Source organism: Sorex araneus, chromosome 3 (assembly GCF_027595985.1).
Source record: "Sorex araneus isolate mSorAra2 chromosome 3, mSorAra2.pri, whole genome shotgun sequence".
NCBI classification, from domain to species: domain Eukaryota; kingdom Metazoa; phylum Chordata; class Mammalia; order Eulipotyphla; family Soricidae; genus Sorex; species Sorex araneus.
Genome location: NC_073304.1, coordinates 191,611,364 through 191,633,305, shown reverse-complemented (window position 1 = coordinate 191,633,305; position 21,942 = coordinate 191,611,364). Strand labels below are relative to the sequence as shown.

The 21,942-nt window shown below is 50.3% G+C and overlaps 1 protein-coding gene across 1 annotated transcript in view; it reads right to left on the bottom strand.

Moving 5' to 3' along the window:
* Positions 1-21,942, bottom strand: part of SMG6 (SMG6 nonsense mediated mRNA decay factor) — a 282,134-nt gene that overhangs the window by 6,255 nt on the left and 253,937 nt on the right. Inside the window, exons 14-16 of the mRNA XM_055131114.1 lie at positions 20,859-21,035; positions 16,434-16,580; positions 2,944-3,097 (exon numbers count right to left, since the gene is read on the bottom strand). Coding sequence (XP_054987089.1) covers positions 2,944-3,097; positions 16,434-16,580; positions 20,859-21,035 — 478 coding nt within the window. The remainder of the gene's footprint in view (positions 1-2,943; positions 3,098-16,433; positions 16,581-20,858; positions 21,036-21,942) is intronic.

Genomic DNA, 21,942 nt, shown 5'->3' with positions numbered 1-21,942 from the left:
CTAGGGTACCCCTAACCACAGCTGCTCAAAAGGGGCAAAGTTCCCCGGTCCACTCTCAGCCGTGTGCAAGGACATCACCAAGTGAGATGCTGTGGTCACAGCCTCACTTGCAAGGGCCCTGGTAGTCCCTAAGTCCATGCCCTTGGCACATCTGCCTCCTGATACTGCACGTGCGCCTGTGCACGCCTGTCTGCCTATGTGTCTGGGACACAGCTTCATTTTCTGGTGAAGATTCTTTCCAAAATTCCAGCCAAAAGCCTGAGGTCAAGTGGGAAATATGCACTCCTTGGGGGCTCCGGGAGAGTTTGGGGTCTGAGGCCTCTCCTCAGTGTAATGATTCATGGCTCGGGGAGTCGGCATGAGCATGCTGTTCCATGGTGAGCCTGGCACTCACTGTCTGAGTATTCAGGGATACTTTCTGGAAAGAGCCCATCCAGACAAACAGACACAGACAGAGAGACAGACGCACAGACACATGCACACGCGCTTCCAGCAAGCCGAGGCTGCAATGTTCACACAATGTATGGCTGAGGCTGAGAGCCGCAGTGGCTGCATGGCACAGCAGAGAGAACATCAAACAGGAAAAACTGGTATTCCATCCCAAAATCTGCTTTCCTGCTTCCAAACTAAACAGGCTTCAAAGGGGAAGCTTGTTTGTGCTTCTGCACCAGGCGGGGCTTCTCAGTGCGGGGGTCAGGGTGAAGGAGCATGGAGTAGGTTAAAGAGCACAAGAAACAAGCAGGGAAGGCGGCTGCCTTAACCCTTCGTGCGTGGAGCAGAGTAGGAGTCGGCCCAGGAAGCATCACCGACAGAAGCCCCTGCATTTGCTGCGAGTCCAGGGCGCTGCTCAAGAGTCTGGCCTGGACTGCTGGAACCAGGCTGTCATTTCCTAATATACCCTGGGTGCCATCCATTGACTTTACATATTCCCTGGGATTTCACTCCCATTTTTTGGTGGGGTGAGGATGGCAACTGAGCGGTGCTCAGGGATTCAGGGACTCCACTGGTAATTCTTTCAGCCAACTGCGCCAACGGCTCAATGCAAAGGCGCGGCCCAAGGACGTGGTGCTGCTTCCTGTGGTGCTGGGAATAACTGTGTTAGCCCAGCAGTGCTGAGGGCCTTCACGGCTGTACCCAGCGGTGCTCAAGGAACCATGGTGTGCCAAAGACTGAATGAGGGTCAGGACTTGCGAGGGTATTTCCTAACCACTGGACTCTCGTCCCTTCCTGGCTCTCTCCCCACCAGATCTGGCATCCCCCTCTACTCAGGGACAAGCGCTGCAACTTGCCTCTCACTGATTGCTAAGAACAAGGAGGGAGACTCAGAACAAAGTACGGCACAATCAGTGCTGACCATCAGGAGGGTGCTTGCCATGCATGTGGCTGACCTGGGTTAGGTTCCTGATACCCCATATGGTTTCCTGAGCCTCACCAGGATTCCCAAGCACAGAACCAGGAGCACTGCAGGGCGTGCCCCCCAAAAAACAAACAAACAAAAAACTGAAATAAAACCTTGCTGGTCTGGGATGGAACTGGCTCAAGTTTGTCTCAGGGGGCTCTTGACATGTCGGCTAACCTCTCTGTAAGAACACTTCCTGAGTGTGTAGCCCAAAAGTGATCAATTCACTTTCGTCCTTGTGAAAGATTCCTGGTGAGATTTATCTTAAAAGCTTATGTCACTGCAGGATTCAGTGAGGGAGGCAGCAAAGCTGGAATAACTTGATGTCCTGCTGCTCTGTCTCAGAGAGAAGCTGCTCAACTTCTGAAGAACAGCAAACCTTTCCCTTAGGTCTGTGGGCCTGGGCTTAAGAGGTTCTGGCCAGGCCACATGGGGAGGGGGAAGGAAGACAGGGAGGGTGGAGGCGGGACGAGGGCTGCTTCAGTGCCAACATTCTCAGGTGGTGCTAACGTGTTTCCCACAACCCCCCAGGGTTCTATAGCCTCTGCAGGGGCGGATGTTTCCTGCCCTTTGTTTCCACCCTCATCTGGCACTAAGACACTTGGGACTGGGAGGGAAGGCCCAATGGAACATCTTGGCATGCATGTCAGAGGTGGCTTGGCAGGCAGACTGCCAGTCTGGCAGCCCTTCCAGAGGACATGGCTCCTGACTGTGCTCCAGATCATGGCTGCTGAGGAGGGGACACTGAAAGTCTGGGTTCTGCAATCATCTAGCTACCCCCCTTCACTAGTAATAGTGACAATCGCTGTATCATCTTCACCCGAGAGGAGCCCAGAGCCCAGAACCCAGCCTGAGACTGACCAGTGAGTGCAGAGCTCCAAGAGACAGTCCTTGGAGATAGACCAGCTGGGCTCCCTCTGCCCCTAGAGTAGATGCAAACTAGCCGGGTCCTGAGATGCTGACCCTGCCCCAGCACCAATGGCCAGACAGTGGTAAGAGCCCAAGTGACAGGAATCCACAGGCATGAGCCAAGGGCTTACTCTGGAAGGTTTCTGTCAGCCTGGCCTTAGGGTGACATTGGCCAGAAGAATGCTACCTCCAACCAACAGAATGATCATGAAAAGCTACAAGACAATCAGACCAAAGGCATCTAACCACTTCAAAATCCTCCCAGCTTCCCTGCCAGACCACCCAGCAGCACTGCCGTTATCTGCCAGGGCTGAGTGTTTACCAATAACGGGAACCAGCTTTGCTGTTTTACTGCAAGCTTTATAAGGATAAAAACAAGGGCTGGGCTCAGGCAGCCTCTGGTTGCTGGGACACAGGAGTCCATTTGCTCAAGCAGTTTAAGCCATGGATCAGCTATAATAATTTGAACTGCTTTGATTATTAAACAATTTTCCTTGCCCCACACATTCCCCTACTTCCCTGCAAATCCTGTCTTACACACACACCAGGGCGCTGCCTGCCTGGCCCCGAGACGGAGGGGCATGTCTGTAGAGGGGGTTGCCGAGCACGTGCAGGGCTGCTCTGGCCTGACTCACCGATAAGGGGCACCACCAGGATGTACTTCCTGCTCTCCAGCAGCCGTGCCAGACTGGCCAGGTGGTCGATGAAGCCGTTGGTGTCTGGTACGAGGAACAGGGGTCTGATCTCCAACTCCATCTGCCTCATCTGACTCTGGTCCTCCAGGACAGCCTATAGGGACACAGAACGATGAGCCAGAATGAGCGGGCAGGAACTGGATGAGCAGGGCCTGACTCCACAGTGTGTCAGCGTCCTGTCCCCCCGCCCCCGCCCCCACTCCTCCAGAGTAACAGCCAGCCAGGCAGGCCTGAGGGACAGGGGGCTAGGAAACCACTGCTGTAAAAATCAACATGGACCAAATGGCCCCAGGGAGTGGGGCATGATTAAAACTCTGCAGAGGACTGAGAAAGGACCTTGAGGGTTATTAAAAAAACAAAACAACAACAAAACAGAATGAAGACCTTGGGCTGAAAATGAACAACAAATTAGGTTCCTTAGGTATAAAACTGGTTTATCTAGACAATAGTAAGACCCTTCTCATTTTAGTCTTTCTCTTCTCCTCTTATTCCCTTCCCACTCCATATATATGATGTTCCAGGAGTTATATTACTATTTTTTAAATTTTGTTTTTTTGGGGGCTGGGTGATAGCACAGCGGGTAGGGCGTTTGCCTTGCATGCGGCCGACCCAGGTTCGATTCCCAGCATCTCATATGGTCCCCTGAGCACCACCAGGATTAATTCCTGAGTACAGAGCCAGGAATAATCCCTGTGCATCGCCAGGTGTGACCCAAAAAGAAAAAAATAAAAAATTTTGTTTTTTTGGACCACATCCAGGTGATGCTCAGGGCTTACCCTGGCTCTGCACTCAGGAGTTAACTGTCAGTGGTGCTAGGGAACAGGAGAATACGGGACCCTGAGGATTAAACCTGAGTCAGGTGCATGCAAGGCAAGTGCCCTACCCATTGTATTATCTTTCCAGTCCCAAACAGGAGTCATTTTAACTTCTTTTGTTACGTGATTAGAAGAGAAAAAAAAATGTTAACATCGAAGATTACACCAAAGAAAGTGATGCCAACAACTAACAATGCCAAAGTTTCCCACAGCAGTAAGAGTCTATAATGCGATCAGCCAGGACCAGAGTTATCAGATTCATGTTTGGAAACAGTAACACTCAGACTGATCAGATAGCGCCTGTCCCGGTCCCCCGCCACCTCCCCACCTCCCCGCAGCAGTTTCCTAAATGTGTTTTCATTTATTTTTTTTTCTTTTTGAGTCACACCTGGCTAAGCTCAGGGGTTATTCCTGGCTTAGCACTTAAGAATCACTCCTGGTGCTGCTCGAGGGACATATGGGATGCTGGGGATCGAACCCAGGTTCGCTGCGTGCAAGGCAAACGTCTTACCTGCTGTACGATTGCTCTGGCCTCAGTTTCCTAAATGTTATCTTTTGTGTTCTACTTGGGGTTTCTCCCCCAACTATATCCAAGTTATACTATTATTTACTCAACTTTTTTTTGCTGTGCCCGACCATTTGAAACCTATTCTCTCATTTCTTCTAAGTTTTGTTTTGGGTCACACCTGACTTACTGAGGGATCACTCCTGGAGGTGCTCGGAGGACCATACAGGGATTGAACCTGGGTCAGATCCAAAGTGCCTTGCAAATGTACTATCTCTCTGGCCCCTTTTTCTGATTTCAGGTCACACTTGGTACTTACTCCATGTGGTGCTTGGGAGCCCAGGTGGAGCCAGGGACCAAACCCAGGACCCCTGCATAAAAGCATCCATCCTTCCTAGCCCCTCAATATTTTTTACTTTAGGGGGCTGGAGCAATAGCACAGCGGGTAGGGCGTTTGCCTTGCACGCGGCCGACCCCGGTTCTAATCCCAGCATCCCATATGGTCCCCTGAGCACCGCCAGGGGTAATTCCTGAGTGAAGAGCCAGGAGTAACCCCTGTGCATCGCCGGGTGTGACCCAAAAACCAAAAAAAAAAAAAAAAGAATATTTTTTACTTTAAACTTTTTTTTTTCTTTTTTTCTTTGAACTCTTAAGCAATGATATCTGTGGTATCAAGGACTCAATAACCTAGTCCTCTCTTGATTAACGTTACTAATCAAACTCTGTGTCTTACTAAAACCAATACCTCCACAGCACACTTGGGAAAAGACAAGGCCTGTGAGTGTCAGTCATACAGATGTTCCCATCTATCAGAGAAGTTCCATGTACATCTGTCATAGTCCAGTTTTTTTTTTTGGGTGGGGTGGGGTGGGGCAGTACCTTAATGGTATTCAGGGCTTAGTCTTGGCTCTGTGCTCAGCGATCACTCCTGGCAGGATTCAGGGGACCATATGCAGTGCTGGCAACCAAACTGGGGCTGGCTTCACGTAAGGCAAGCACTATCTCTCCTGATACTATCTCTCTGGCTCTTCGACACCCACTTTTGTCACATCTGACAGTCTTACACTCAGTGGCCGACTGAGATAGGCTCTGGGTATGTCTGTCACTATAGAACATGGTCGCAATTGTGCTGTTTCCTCCTCTGAGGACCAGAGACGAGGAGCAAATGCCAACACAAACCTGACAAGGGGCAGGCAAGCAGGTCCCAGCCCTGTCACGCCCTCTCCTGGCCTTTCCCCGAATACCAATTTGCAGAACAGATGCATGCACAGGGCAGGGCGGGGGAGAGGGGGGGTAGATGTGCGTGCCAACTGTGACGGGAACCAGTGCCTCAGCTGTGGCCACCAACAGCCGGTGAAGAAGACTGCTGAGGTTTCATTGGCAGTGACAGTAAAACTGAAAGGGCATGCCTTCCAGTGTTGGGGGTGGCTTCTCTGTGACCTGCTGGGGACCTTTCCCTATGAGTAAGTGGCGGCTGCCACCGCCACCACAGCTGGTAGAAGGCACAGGCCACAGGACGCTGGCAGGCATGAGAAATGTGGCTGAGAGGCCCAGTCTGTTGAGGTCTTTCTACTGAGCTCTCCCCATGAGGGGAAAGTACCCATGGACACTTTCCCAGGGGCCTTGGGTTATTGTCCCACTTTACAGGACTGCCTAACACACATGCATCAAACATGGCTTGGCCATTTAACATGTTTTTTGTTTTTTAAGTAAAATTGAGCTATAAATGGCATATACCACTGTGGCCTGAGCATTTTTGGGGGGGGTGGGGAGGGAAGGAGGAGGTGTTAAGTTACACCTGGTTGTGCGTTCAGGGATCATTCCTGGTGAGCTCAATGGACCATATGTGGTGCTGGGGATGGAACCCAGGTCAGCGTGTGCAAGACACACACTCTACCCACTGTAATAGTACCTCTGCTTCAGCCCGACTAGAGCATTTCTTTTTTCTTTTTGGGTCACACCAGCAATACTCAGGGTTTACAGCTGGCTGTGCACTCAGGAATTACTCCTGGCAGTACATGGGGGACCACATGGGATGCCAGGGATTGAACCCAGGTTGGTCGAGTGTAAGGCAAACGCCTTACCAGCTATACTATCTCCCTGGCCCCTCGAGCATGTCTTAAGAACAGGAAACAGTCTGTTCAGGTTCAGTTAACCATTCCCTTCTGTCTCCTCACATTCTTACTATACGTTCTTTCAGAGCCTGGTGTTCTATAGGCCCCCTGTACACTAAAGGCCCCAGACCTAAGCGAGAGGAAGCAGAAAAGGCACTGACTGACCCTGATTGGGAGGACTGGGACCTGGCACCCATGTTGAGTCAGGGACATGACTGCACACTGCCTCTATCACTGCACCACTCAGTCCTGTCAGCTCTGGGCAAGTCAGCCTCGAGAAATGACACTCTAGCACTGGTCTGGCCTAAGGAAGTGGAACTGGCTGCTGCTTCTTAGTTATGTGAATAGTAAGCTCCTCAGCCCAACCCTCAGAGCTGGCAGCAGGGGCCTGGGAAGTGGCTCAAGGTAGAGCACATGCCTTACCTTGGTGAGGCCTTGGGTTCAACCCCTCATGCTGCATAGTTCCCAAGAACAACAATGAAAAATACAGAGGGTGCAGCTGGCAACAGGTAAAAGTGCTTTTAAGTGCTTTTAAGCCAGGTGGCCACAGGGGTTAGGAGCTAACGGAACCTATTCTGAGCAGGGTAGAAAAACCTCTAGGTAGAGTCCAGGCAAGGCGTGGAGTTCTTTGAGCTCTGGCTCAGGGCCAGAAAGGTGAAGAGGCCACAGCCTGCTGGTTCCCTGGGGGTGACGTGGGGTCAAGCTCTTTGAGGGTGGTTGGAGCTGTGCTGCCATCATCCGGTCCCAGGGACGCCCGAAGACAACTTCCCTTAACCTGGTTCTGCCCAGTGAGTCACCACACAACTGCTTCCTGTTCCCCACATGCCCCTAAGGAGTCTCAAGAGATTAAATGAAGCTGCCCCTTTTTCTTCTGGGGTACAGCAGTGGGTCTCTGGGGGCTGAGGGTCGTACCCGGGTCATGAGACTGGCCCCGTTCCCTTCAAACAACAGCAGACTGAAGAGGGACCGGGAGTCTGCAGGCCTCTTCTGTGGGTCTGTGTTTCCGGTCCTCTCTGAGTGGCGCTGTGTATGTGTGTGTTTAGCATTTGCCCTCCCAACTTTTCCAGATTTTACCCGTCAGATTCCTGGCAGCTGTGCACGGCGCCTGTGCCGGCCGTCACGTCCCATTCTGATCTCTGGGTCGCACGGTGAGAGAAGGACACAGGATGCGCAGGGAGTGAAAAAGTGATGCTGGTGGGGAGAGTGCCAAGTCCCCACTCACAGCCATGGGACACTTGGGGAGAAGGGGGGAAGCACGCTGCTGTGGAGTTCAGAGGCCGGTAGTGAGATTTATTTTTGTTTGTATGAATAAAAAGCTGGAGCAGCCTCTGGTGGGGGTAAGAGGGATGCAACTGGAATGCTGTGATTCAGGCGGACTGGCCCTGGCCTGGAGTCCAGGGAGCTGGCCCGGAAGGAACGCTCCGTAGGACGCCTTCTGTCTGCAGCTCAGGGTGTGCCACAGTGGTCCTCAGATACGTAAACCGGGAGCCGAAGGAAAGTCTGAACACCCTGATTCAGAGCAGTGGCAAAAAGGACCAAGATGTTATACTGTATGGCCAAAAAATTTAATTCTATTTCTGGAAGGTGCTAACTAACCTAACACCTCTGAAGTATGGGAGCATCCTTGAGCAAGCTGGTAGGGAACTAGAAAGAAAGAACAGACGATAATACCTGACAAGGAAGCTAACAGGTATGGGCTCCTGGGTTAAGTTCCTTCTTCTGGATAGTGGGGATGATTTAGGGATGCGAATCCATCAAAAAAAAAAAAAAACCAAACAACTGAGAAACTGAGAATACAAATAAAGGTAATGCAATCAGCTGACACAGGAGCTGTGGAAATTGAAGAACCCACATTACAGAGTTAAGTAAGATGAAGAAAGGGGATTCTTTTTTTTTTTCCCTTTTATCTTTTTGGGTCACACCCAGTAATGCTCAGGGGTTATTCCTGACTCTGTACTCAAAAATTACTCCTGGTGGTGCTCAGGGGACAATATGGGATGCTGGGAATCGAACCCGGGTCGGCCATGTGAAAGGCAAACGCCCTACCCGCTGTGCTATTGCTCCAGCCCCAGAAAGGGAATCCTTAGGTGTTCCTTCTGCTCCTCAGGGAGTGAGGTTGCTCCCCCTTCCCACCGCTGGCTGAGAGAATCATCTCTCCTTTGGCACCTCTGGCCAGAGTAACGCTGTTATCAGAAAGGAGAAGTTTCGTAACGCAGGAACTTCCACATTCACCTTGTACTTGAAAGTATCAAGCAAAGTGCTAGAAACTTATTAGAAATTTAGAAATCAGAACTGTATCAAATGCCATTCTTTCTTTCTGCCCAGCTGTGCTTTTCATCTCTACATATCCAGAAGAGTAGCTTTCTGTTTTTTGTTTTGTTTTTTTTTTTTTTTTTGCTTTTTGGGTCACACCCGGCGATGCACAGGGGTTACTCCTGGTTCTACACTCAGGAATTACTCCTGGCAGTGCTCAGGGGACCATATGGGATGCTGGGATTCGAACCCGGGTTGGCCGAGTGCAAGGCAAACGCCCTACCCGCTGTGCTATCACTCCAGCCCCCCAGAAGAGTAGCTTTCTGGGGAAACCACCTGGGGAAACCATGAAGGAGCAGAACCCAAAGTTGGATGGAATAAGGTAGAGAACAGTTTTTTTTTTTTTTTTTGGGTCACATCCGGCGATGCACAGGGGTTACTCCTGGCTCATGTACTCAGGAATTATTGCTGGTGGTGCTTGGGGGACCATACGGGATGCTGGGAATCAAACCCAGATTGGCTGTGTGCAAGGCAAACGCCCTACCCACTGTGCTATCGCTCTAGCCCCAACAGTTGATTTTTTTTTTAAGAGTCACAGTACTCATTTTTTTCCTCTTCCTTTTAATTATATAGATATATTATATTATTATTGTTACTGCAGTACTGAGAATTGTGCCTAGTAGAGGTTCTAGTTTAGAACCTCACACATCAAAGCATGTGGCCTAACGAGTTTTCTCCTTGGCCCCTGTAAATGTTATTATCAATATGTGTATATTTACTTTTTTGGGGGGGAAGGGGGCATACCTGGCAATGCCCAGAATCACTTCTGGTTCTGGACTCAGGAATTATTCTTGGTGGTGCTCAAGGGACCAAATGGAATGCGTGGTATCAAACCTGGGTTGGCAGCAAGCAAGGCAAGCACCCTACTTGCTGTACTATCTTTCTAGCCCTTGTAAATATATTTTTTAAAAATGAAAAATGGAAGTGAAATAAAAAATAGGAATAGTTGGTGAGAAACCACCAACAGTGCAGGTAAATAGTTCCTTTTTGAGCTGGAGCAATCAAAGGGAGCAGACAGCAGGAGCAGAGAGCACCTTTGCTCTAGAAAGTAGACAGTGGCCCCAGCTTCCCTGGAGACAGTATAGGCAAACATCTCTGGGATGGACTGCTCATAGCAAAGTTTCTGTTTAGGATATCTGGTGTTCACAATCAGTTCCACAGAATTTAAATAATTCTTTTTTTTTTGAGGGGGGTGGTGTTTCCGGTCCATTCCCTGCAGTTCTTGGGAACTCCTCCCAGCTCTGTGCTCAGGGTTTGCTCCCAGTGGTGCTAAGGGGCACCCTGCAGCACCAAGCATAGAACCTCACTTTTTAAAAAATTTTTAAAAATTATTATATGTTTTTTGCTTTTTGGGTCACACCGGGTGATGCACAGGGATTACTCTGGCTCATGCGCTCAGGAATACTCCTGGCAGTGCTTGGGATGCTGGGAATCGAACCTGGGTCGGCTGCGTGCAAGGCAAACTCCCTACCCACTCTGCTATCGCTTCAGCCCCAGAACCTCACTTTTGAAAAAAAGGTTTGGGAGCTGGAGTGATAGTATAGGGGTTATGGCATTTGCCTTGCATACAAGTAACTTCATTTTGGTTCTCAACATTGCAAATGGTTCCCTGAGCACCCTTAGGAATGAGTCCTGAGCACAGAGCCAAGAGTAAGCTCTGAGTATGGCCAGGTGTGGCCAATACTTCCCTCATAAAAGGGTTTTTTGGGGGCCTTGTTTGTTTTTTGGTTTTACCTGGTGGTGCTCAGGACTTAATTCTTGGCTACATGCTTAGGGATCACTCTTGGTGATGCTGGGGGAAGCATACTGGGTGCTGGGGATTGAACCCAGATCAGACAAGTGCCTGCCTGCTGTCTTATCTCTCCAGCTCCCCCTCAACCCCCTGCTTAACAAAAGTTTTGATTTGGATGACTTGCTTGTTGCTTCTTCTTGTTTTTGTGAGGACTACTTTTATTTTCAAACTAGACTGTAGAGTTCAGAAACTACATTTTTGAGGCCAGAGTGATAGTACAGTGGGCAACGCATTTGTTCTGTACATGGGTGACTGGGTTCATCCCTGGTAATCCATATGTACCCCTGAGCATGCCAGGAGTAATCCCTGAGTGCAGAGCCAGAGTAAACTGTGAGCACCTCCAGGTATGGCCCCAAAACAAAAACAAAAACAATAACAACAAAAGAAGAAACTATCATTTGTTTCTTGTAGTTTCACCACACCCACTACAGGACTTGATGCTTTATATAAGTGAAATGAGCTAAATTACAGAATCTGAGTTAAAGCACACTTTAAAGATAATCTGACTGAATCTCATCTGCTGTTTCGAGAACGCTCAAGGTGTCCCGCCCTGTGGTAGGGCTAAGGAGGATACCGCTCAGCTTGATTCAAGAACTGTCTAGGGTGTCCTAGCTAGCCATTCTGCAGGAAAGAGAGGAACCCGAGGATACTGGAGGTCAGAGCAGGAGGGAGAACAGCTGGAGAACCAGTCTGCAAATAGGCTGACAGGCTGGGGAACGGGCCTGACCCAGGAGGGCGGCTGCCCAGCTCCACAGGCTGATACGCTTTCCTGCCCTAGCGTGAACGTGCCCCTGGCCTGGTAGCACACTGGCTCCCACCCTGTCTCCGACAGCTAGGAGCCAGGGCTGAGTGTCTGCCTTCCGCTAGCTTCCATACAGGTGTGGGGGGCTCTGTGTAGGCTCCATTGTTCCACAGTGCCCCCCCCACCCCCAGCTGGGTGGCAGTGTGAATGGGCTGCAGCTATATTTAGAGTGAAACTCCTGGGGCCACCACAAAGGAGTGACTGCATCTTCAGGAGGGTGGGTGGGCGGGAAGGGGACAGAGGAGTGTAGCTATTTTCAGAACACATGTCATTGCTGGCTACAGAGCAAGACTGTGGCCATAATACGGAGGGAAACAATAGCTGTGGCCAGAGGAAGAGCCTGTTATGTTTCAGGTGGGATGTTTGCAACTGCTCAGGAAACCTGACCCCACCCGACAGCAGCACAAATCACAGCAGAGCCTCGTGGAGGCGGGGGATTCACAGGGCCAGGGCCAGTGCGAGGTGCCAAGAGGCCACGCCTCACGCCTGGAGGAGAATTTTCAGTGACTGCTTTGCTCTGCGGGCCTGGTTAGGAATGAAACACTTCTGACCAATTTCCCAGACAAACCATCACCCGGCTCTGGCTCTGGACACCTCTCAAGCACGGTACCGGGAGTGAAGAGAACTCAGGTGGAAAGCAGCAAGGTGGGCAGAACCAAGTCGATACAGAGAATCTCAGGCAACAGGCAAAACTTGGAGAGAGGGGAGGCAAAGCTTCGGGGGCGCACATTTGGCTCCCCAGCACCTGGGGGCTTGCTTGGGTGCCACAGCCCCAGCTGTAGAGGTCCAAGTGCCCACACCCCTTTTCTGACCTCTAGTTGGCCCAGTCAGCAGACTCTGTACAATGCCAGAAGGAGGGAGGGGCAGGCTGCACCTCCCCCCGCCCCACAGATGAGCTTAGGCCCAGGGGTCTAGGTGGACGCAGGGAAGTGGGGGTGGTGGTGGTGGCTACAATCCCAGATCTGAGTTGGACTTTATAGCCATCATGGGGGCCAGGAGAATTTTTTCCCAACCCCATCTTCATATCCCTTTCCCCAAACATGTGTGGTTCCTGTTTTGCTGCATCTGTAAAAGGCACTGGGAGCTGGGGACTTGCCTCACACCTCTCGGTTAGCGCCCCTGGAGACTGATGGAGTTCAGAGCAGCGTAATTTACAGTCCATCTCTCCGATCTTAATTCACTCGATGCTCTTCTCTTCCTTATTGTATTAGTGTGACCCAGGTACCTGCCAACAATAATGGCCTCTCAAGCTAGGAGCCTCTCCCCCACTCCCAGGACAATTTATACCTTTTCCTTGGGATTTTCCCCCCTTAAATTAAACAAAAAGAGGAAAAATAAGAAAAGGTTAACATGGGTTTGGAGCACTGCAGCCCCGTGGTTCTGGGCAGGGAGCCAATGGCCCGAGGGCACACACATGTGTGTGCTCTCCCAGAAGGGCCTTCACCGGCCCTGTTTTACAGCCACCTCGGCACAGACTCCAGGGTTCACGCATATGGCCAGACAGATGTGTCTGGCTTACGTTCAAGGCTGGAAAATGAAGAATTATGGAAGTGAAGGGCCCCGGGCATTAAAGCAGGGAGGAGGGGGGGGAGTAGGAAGGGGGGAATTTTTCCTCTGCTGAGAAATCCTCCTGTGGCTCTGGGCTGGAGGAAGAGGGCTGACAGGAGGCAGGGCCGCCATCAGCAGTGCATGTGGGGCCTGCTCTTAAAGGGCCCACAGTGGGCCCTGGGCACCGGGGACTGAGCAGCCCCCTCAGAAGGGGCAGGCAGAGAGAACAGGCTTCCGGGGCAGCGGCGATCGTGAGCTCTGAGGCCTACTCTCATACAAGGGCTCCGGTCTGGACAGTGCTGCCCGTCACTGGGGAGGCTGACTGAACACTCCTGTGAGCAAGGCCTCGGCGCGGCACGTGCACCCACTGCATCCTGTACTTCCCTTCCGGAGCAGCGCTTGCCCGCACTCTTGAGTCACTGGCTTCTCCACTCTCCGCACTGGGACGGAACTTTTACGGCTCACTCCTATGTCCTCTGACTACACTTACTAAGTTGAGCTGCAGACGGGGGAAACAAGTCCAGAAATAATCGTAATATGAGACATCATATAATTTCCACAAATGAAGAATAAATCGGTGCCACAGGAACGGCGAGCAGAGAGATGAGTTTCTTCAAGGGGAATCAGGGGAGGCTTCACTGGGGAGATGACGTTTCATCTCTGGACTGAAGGGGGACAGGAGGAACAGGTAACGAAATGTGGAGTAGAAAAAGGGTTCACTGGTTTAAGGGAGTAACAGAAACAGACCCAAGAGCAGGCAGGGGCAGAGGTGGGTCAGAGGGCAGAGCGAGAGGTATGTGTCCAGGGAGCAATGGCTTAGCGTCTATACACAGGTGCTTGTATGTACGCCATCTTTCTGAGGCAGATGCTATTACTACTTTCATTTTACAGATGAGGAAGCAGACTTTGAGAAGATATATAATTTGCTTTAAGTCACATAGCAGTAAGCAAGGGCTCAAGGGAGATGGGAGAAGAGGCTCGAAAAACTTCTAGCTTGGGAAGATAAGAAAGCCTTACATACCATAATAAGGAATTAGACTTCATTAGCCAAAGACACTGATGTTTTCTGAGCAGAGAAGAGGCTCCTTTGGGAAGAGCATGATGAAAACACACAAGATGCACTGGCTGCAGTGAAGTGAAAAAGGAGACTGGGGCGGGGGATGGGACTCAAGTGGTAGGGCACATGCCTCGCATGTGAGAGGCCCCTAGCTTGTGAGTTTGGTTCCAGCTCTGCATGGGCTTCTGAGCACTGAATGTAGCACACTAGAGAGTACTACTTGTAGCACACACCATAGTTACAACACTGCTGGGTATGGTCCTTCTTGAGAAAGAAAAAAAAAAAAGGCGGGGGTGGGGACGCCAGGCCTGAGAGAGAAAGGTTAAGGCTTGTCTAGCTTGCAGCTGTGGCCTGGAAAACCAGCACTGCCTACGTCCCCAGCACCACCGGGAGCACTGCTGGGTATGGGGTATGGTGCAAAGAAAGGAGAGAGAGAAGAGAGAGACAGATAGAGACAGAGACAGAGAGAGAGGAGGGGGAGGGGAGGAGGAAGAGAAGAGGAGGGGGGAGACAGTGTATGTGTCTAGGGGACAGTTTGAAGAACTGGACACTGGGCTTTATTTGTGAGAAGTCTGGGTCCACTTCTGGTATGGAAGTGATCCCTAGCACCACACTGGAAGCAGCCCCTGAGACCACAACTGCAGGAGGTATCATTCCCAGACTACAAGGAAAATGACACCCTGTGGAGCTGTACAAGGCAAAGGGCTTGATTACTACAACCCAAATCAGTACCCGAACTAGAATACCAGCACTGACACCTGGCACAGACAGAAAAGGGAATACATGAGAAATATGATAAGAAATCAGCAGGAGGGGCCAGAGAGAATACCGTGGGCAGGGAACTTGCCTTGCAAACGGCTGACCTGGGCTTGAGTCCCAGCACCCTATATGGTCCCTGAGCCCCACCGGGAGTGAGCCAGGAGTACTGCTGGGTGTGAACCCCACAACAAAAAAACCCAAAACCAATTAAAAAAAAAACTTTTGGGAAATATGAGAGAAAAAATAAAAACAAACAGCCTAAGGATGAAACGGCTTTGTGGGCAATAATAGAGGTTTACACAGATATGGCAGCATTACTTGATTCTAACTGGCAGGAGAAAATAACTATGTTTAGAGACAGATGAATCCTGACGGGCATTCATTCCCCTTTTCAAGGCGGGAATCTGTGACAGGTGATTAGACTAACATGAAACAACAGTATTCAATTAGGAAGTTTATAGTGTGTGCACACACTGTGCTAAATACTTTACATACATTGTCTCCTGAAAGTCTCGCAGCTATTGTAAGAGATAGGTGCTATTACCACTTTCCTTTTATGACACAGAAACAGGCTCTGAGAAGTTAAACAATTTGCCCAAAGTGAAAAAACTAGCAAGAGGTAAAGCCCAGATTGTAACCAGGTCTGTTTGACCACAAATACCACTGAGGCCTGTACCAAAGGAGAGAGCTGGCTGCAGAGAGAGCTGAACTGACTGTTCCTGAAGAGGCCAGTCTGCTTCTCTGTGCATGCAGCTAGTCCTAAATGGGGGTGGGGTGGGGGGAAGAACTAGGACTGCTCTTCCCTATCAGACCTGAGCTTATAGTGCAAGAAGACAGGCCAAGGGGAGCTACCAAGAAAAGTTGGCTGAGGTCTAGAAAGATAACAGGTTAAAAGGAGCTTGTCCTGCATGCAGCCGATCCTGGTTTGATTCTTGACACATACGATCCCACAAGAACCACCAGGAGTCACTCTTGAGCATAGAGTCAGGAGCAGTCCCTGAGCAGTGTTGTGTGTAGCCACAAATCTCCACTCAACCAAAAGAACAAGAGAAAAATGTGCTGAAATAAAGTTATAGTTCACGGGGGTGGGGGTGGGGGCCGGCTCGGTACTGGAAGAATCCCTGTGTGGAGATTGCGTGGTTTCTTTGTGGGATGGCTGAGGGAGTCCTGTCCAGAGGCACCAGTCATAATACTGGGCATCCAGATAAACAGTCTGTGGCCGTAACAGGATTTCCTTGAGAACAGCAGTTCTCGATGGACAATCCATGGCTTCTCTAGGATAAGGTTTGGCTAAGGTTCATTAGAACTTTGAATCCTCTGAAATTGTGTGGGAATTTGCTACATGTGTGGTACACATTCACAGATGATCACTGGGGGAGAAACTTTTTTTTTGGCTTTTGTTTTTGGGCCATAACTGTGATATATAGGGCTTGCTCCTGGCTCTATGCTCGGGGGGCTCCTGCATGCAGTGTGTACTCGGAAACCTGGGGCAGAAACTTTCTCAGATTCTCCAGGAACCTGCCTCTGTCTTGAACCCAGGAGGATGCTTCTAGGTATCAAAAGTGCTGCCAGCATTTAGTGAGAAAGAGGTGAATTAGACAGGAAACTGTCAGACTCTTCTTGAGAGGATCCTCTTCGTCCCTACTGTGTGATATAGGCTACCTCCCCTCATAGCCTATATAGCCACCACCTGAATGAGAGTCACCGACTCCAGGAAGGTCCCACCTGGATCTTTTCTTGACGGCGTTGCTGCTCAGCTATCTTCCTGGCCAAAGCCAGCTTCTTGGCCCGAAGTTCCCTGATATCATCCTCACCACCACTGCCTTCAGCCTCTGAATCTTCTTCAAAGTCTTCAATCACCACATCTTCTTCCTGGAGGTGATGGAGCAGACCATGGGGAAAGAGAAGACCATGAGCCCGTGGCACTTACCAGACCCATCTTTCTGTCCCTCTAGAATACCCACTTCATGCTTGTTTGAATCATTCACTGCAAAAAAGTGCCAAGGTGTGTGCGTGTATCCACTGAGTGGTGGGAGATAGAAGCTTTCACTTCCCAACTCCTCATTTCAACTGCTCCCGCTTTGTACCCTAGGGCTCTTTTTACAGTCATAGATCCTCACCAGGATCACTCACATACACTTCCATGCTTATACATGACACTCTTCATACTTCTTTGCATACACCCACTAAAATCAAGTGATAGGCTTACTTTCATTCTGTGATCACCAAAGGGGAAAACAACAGGGAAAGTTAAACCACCCATCTTAAACTAACTTATGCTAACGATCTGATAGGAATCAACTCTGGCCAACAGCTGGGAGTTAGGCGTGGAAGCTCTTTTGCCCCAGACAACGTCAGGGAGCAGATGCTATAGCTCAGCAGGCCTTGCCCTGGGCTCTTTTTAAGACCACAGCTTGGTGGTGTGGGGGATGCTGTTATAGGAATTCCTGTTAGAGGAATTCACATGACATGACCTTGCTCAGCTGCTGTCGTGGGGTAGGGGAAGAGCAGGAGATGGCTGGTTAGTTTATGGAGTCTCTTGCCAGGCTGGTGGAGCATTCCCCAGGGATGGCACCTCCCTGTCTGCAGCTCCAGCTCCTAAGAAGCAACCACTGCCCGGGTGGTCCCAGGCTCCATTCCTCCCTCCCTCTCTCCCTTTTGGCTTTGGTCAGAAGAGAACATGCAGCTGCCCATGAGAGCTTCCCTTGAGAGACAGGGTTAGCATGGGTAACGAAGAGATTTCTGTGCTGTGTGTGTGTGTGTGTGTGTGTGTGTGTGTGTGTGTGTGTGTGTGGTGTCAGGGATTTAATCCAAAGTCTTATACTTGGAAGACATGAAGATTGCTTTGTTTCAAGCAGAATGATAATAATGAGAGCGATAATGAAAATAAAACTACAATTTACCGCATGCTTATTACTGGCCAGGTACTGGGCTGAGAGTTTTTCAGAAATTAGCACATTTAGTACAACAGCTTGTAAATTAGATAATCTTATCAATGTTAGTTATAAAGGAACAAACCAAGGTCTATAGTGCTAAATGGTGAAGCCGGAGAGCTAGGACACTGGGTGAGGCATTTGCCTTGTATCTAGCTGACACAGGTTCAATCCCCAGCACCCCATATGTTCCCCTGAATCTTGCCGGGTGTGATCCCTGAGTGTAGAGCCTAAGCATAGCCCAGTGTGGCCCCAAAAGAAAACATAAGCCAATAATAATAATAATAATAATAATAATAATAATAATAATAATAATAGTAGTAGTAGTAAAGAGCTAAGTGATTTATTCAAGGTTACAAAGCCAGTAAGTGGCAAAACAGGGAATCAACCTAAAGCATCTGATTACAATGTCTGTGCTCTTACCAAAATGTGCAAGCAGCATAGGCTGAGGGCCCTGACTCTAGACAGTAAGCCCAGGCTTGGCCCTTAGTGGTTACCTTTGCTAGGCATCCCACAAACTCAACCCAGGACAGTGTGGCACAGACTACTCTCCTCTAGTGGTGCCTAAGGACTACTCCTGGCAGTGCTCTGAGTACTATGTGATGCCAGGGATTGACCTGGGCCTCCCAGATGCAAAGCATGAACTCCAGTTTGTTTGAACTATTTCCTTCACTCCTTCATTATCCACCTAGAATGAGCATCTGTGGTATTCTCCTGGATGAAAAAGGTTGGTACAGTGTATGGGTAGGCAGGTGATGCTTATCTTGGGAGCAAAATCCAGGCATAGGAAGATAGGTGCTTTCAATTTTTTTGTTTGTTCCGTTTTGAGGCCACACCTGGCAGTTTTCACGCCTTATTCCTGGCTGAGTTTGGGAGGACACAGGTGGCACGGGGGATCAAACTGTGGTCGGCTACAAGCAAGGCAGTGCCTTAGTCCTGGGAAGATAGGCATTTTGGTAGTGTTTCTAAGGAACTGGACTTCGCTCTATGCAGGAAGACTGATGTCTGAGGAAACCTCTCTCCTTTCTCCTAATCAGCTTACATGACTCAGCCCCGGAGTTTAGTAAGAGATGAGATCTCAGGGTGGGGCTAGAACTGCCACTGTCCCAAGAAGTCTGAGGAGTGTAGTGTGCTGTCCACAATCACCAGGCAGCTGACAACCCACAGACTATGGTGTCTCAGGGGTCACTTCCAGAGAGGCCCAGGCCATGGGAAGGAGGAAGACTCTACATCTATACTTCCCTGCTAGTGGGGTTAGCCTGGACCAGAGTGAATCAAACAGGACACCTGACTGGTCTGGGGGGACAGTATCTCTACCTGCTCAGCTCAGGGATATCAGGATTATCACAGGGCTTGGAGGGAGCCTGACAAAGGTCAAAAGGAGGTCAAGTGATACTGGTCGGTTTGCTCAGCTCTTACAGCAAACAGGGAAGTGCAGGGTTATGAAATGACACAGACCAGGATAGGTAGGGTTTCCCAGGGGCCATTAACATAAAGGAACCCAGGAGCCCGTGGGAAAAGGAAGAAGTGGGCAGTGTGGTATGGGTCACAACCTTTGTCTGGTCACTCAGCCTCAGAAAGTCGAGAGAGTGAGTGAGACACAACGAAAGATCTGTGACTGGACAGCTGGTCTTTTCCTGGCAGGGTGGAGAACCTTCCCTGGTCTTCGCACTGTGCCCTTCCTCCTGGGCCTTTCCAGCCTGGCTGAATCTGGTAGAAGATATCTCTCACAGAAACCTTCCTGAGCTGGCCTTGCTTCTGTTCTACGCTTGCCTCAGCTTTCTGGTCCAAGAGCAAACTGGTCTATTTGACCCACTTGGGGCTCAGGGAGCACTGCTCTGCTCGGCCTGAAGCACGGACACCCCACCAGCTATGGTCATCCAACTGCCTCCTCCCAGACTGACAGCTCATTCTTTCCCATCCTCTGCCCAGGTTTCATCTGGAGCATCTGGAATCATGGGCTCAGCTTTATCCCTGGAACCACCTCTGTCCTGGAAGCTAAACCCTGTGTCATCAGGGCTGGGGTGGGGCTCTCCAGCCAGTCCAAGACTTTGCTGCTCTGAAGACTCTGAACCAAAGGTGGCCACTCTATCACTGCTTCAGATCATAAACGACAGCTTCCAGCTGACATCTGGCTTCCTTGGCCTGTGGCTGATTTCATCCCTGCACCCCACCCTGCTCCAGCAGGCACTTGAGACTCTTGCGGGCCAAATGACTGTGTTGGCCTATGGGTGACCTGGCCTCTGGCTAGAATTACTTCCGTCCCTTCCCTAAGTCCCATATTCTTCCCACCTAAGTCCCCTCTGATTTTAACACTGTGGGGTAGAAAGAAGACAAGAGTAGTCAATCTCCAGGCAAAAGTGAGCTGTGTGAGCACACACCCTGACAGTTACCCACACCCAGACACAGCAGGGCAGCTGGCAGGGATGTTAAATCCATACATGCACTGAACCATCATATACTCACATTTTCTCAGGACGCACAGACAGCAGGGAAGTTGGCAGCAGTGAGCAACTTAAACAGACATACAAACCCAGCATATACAGACCCACGTTAACAACCACCCCCTGGAAGATCCATATACCCATGGCAGGGCTACTGCCAGCTTAGCCTGGGTGGGTGGACTGGTGAACGCGTGTGTGCATGTGCACGCGTGGGCTCTAAAGTGAAGCAAGGTCTACAGGAACAACCAAGGGCAAACAAACAAGAGGCGAATTCCTTAATCACATCAGGATGTGCAGAAGGGAGGGAGGGAGGGCAGACTGGGGGAGGGGGTGATTTTCCACCCAGGGCCAGCAATGTCAGCTCTTCCTGTATGTGTGCTGGAGGCTGGAGTTCAGGCCTGTGCTGCTCTGAGCTCCACACATCTATAAACTTGATCCTCAGCCTGAACCCTAACGCCACCCCCCTCCCTTTCCTAAGCCTCCAGAGCTGCACGTTATTAAACTCTTACCCTCCTTCTCCTCCAATGTAACATTAAAAAGAAGCATCTGGAACTCGTAGTAGAGTGAGATGGAGGCACTGGGGTGGGACTGGCAGGAAGGGGCACCAGCAGAGTGCACTCTTGAGAAATTGGCCAGTCACATTAACTTCGACACTGCTGAGTTATAAATAACCAGGGGTAGAGAAACCGAAGTCATGGCAGAGCAGGGCTGGGGGCAGGGGGGAGGAGAGAGGAGCTTTCCCTCTGCCACAGAGGGCTCTTCCCGCATAGTACCTCATCTTCCAGTTGTTTTCCCTCTTGGCTTCCCATTTCCTTTCCCATGGTGTCTGGGACGGGTGCCACTGACACATATTTTCCACCCTTGAATGCCAGCAGAGGCTCTTCTTGTCCACAAAGGGCTTCCAGAAAATACTTCAGCACTGTGACCCTTTTGCAGTCGGCTGCAATAACCTACAGGGTGAGAGGGAGAGAAGAAAACAGTGTTTTTCTGTAAAGGAAGATAAAGAGGAGAGACACTGTCGGCTGAGGGGCACGTGAGAGCCGTGTCCAAGGACTGAACAAGGGAGGCGGCATGAGGGAAGGAGAGACTGTGTGTGAGTGAAGGTCAAGGGTAGACTGAGGACCTAGGCTTTTGTTTTGTTTTTTGTTTTTGGGTCACACCCGGTGATGCACAGGGGTTACTCCTGGCTTATGTACTCAGGAATTACTCCTGGCAGTGCTCGGGGGACCATATGGGATGCTGGGATTCGAACCCGGGTCGGCCGCGTGCAAGGCAAACGCCCTACCCGCTGTGCTATTGCTCCAGCCCCTTTGAGGACCTAGACTTTTGAAGGAACAAAGTCACCACCTCCCTAGGTCATCTCTGAGGTAGTAGACACCACCACCACCAATGACAGGTGCCCTTTATGGCTTTACCTTACCTTTTTATCGAAGTCTTGGTCTAATAAAAATAACTAATAATAATAATAATAAAACCAAAAAAATAAGAAGAACTGGGGAGATGACTCCAAGAGCTGAAGCATCTGGTTTGCATACCAGAAACCCAGGGTTCAATTCCTGGTGCTACATGGTCCTACATGGTCCACGCACTGAGCCAGGAATAGCCCCTGAACACTGCTGGGTGTGGCCCCCCCAAAACAAAACAAAAAATAACAAATAAAGTGAAATTCTTCTTAGTTTGGTATCTAACTGGGAGGAGGAAGGGTGGGGTGCAAAATGCTGGCATTCATGGCACACGGCTTTCTGGGCACGCTCACCACCACCCTCCATCCTTCTCCTAGCTCTCCTCTCGCCAGACTCCCAACAGGGAAAACTGGCCTCAGTGCACAATGAATGATGAGGGCTTTCTTGGCTGTTT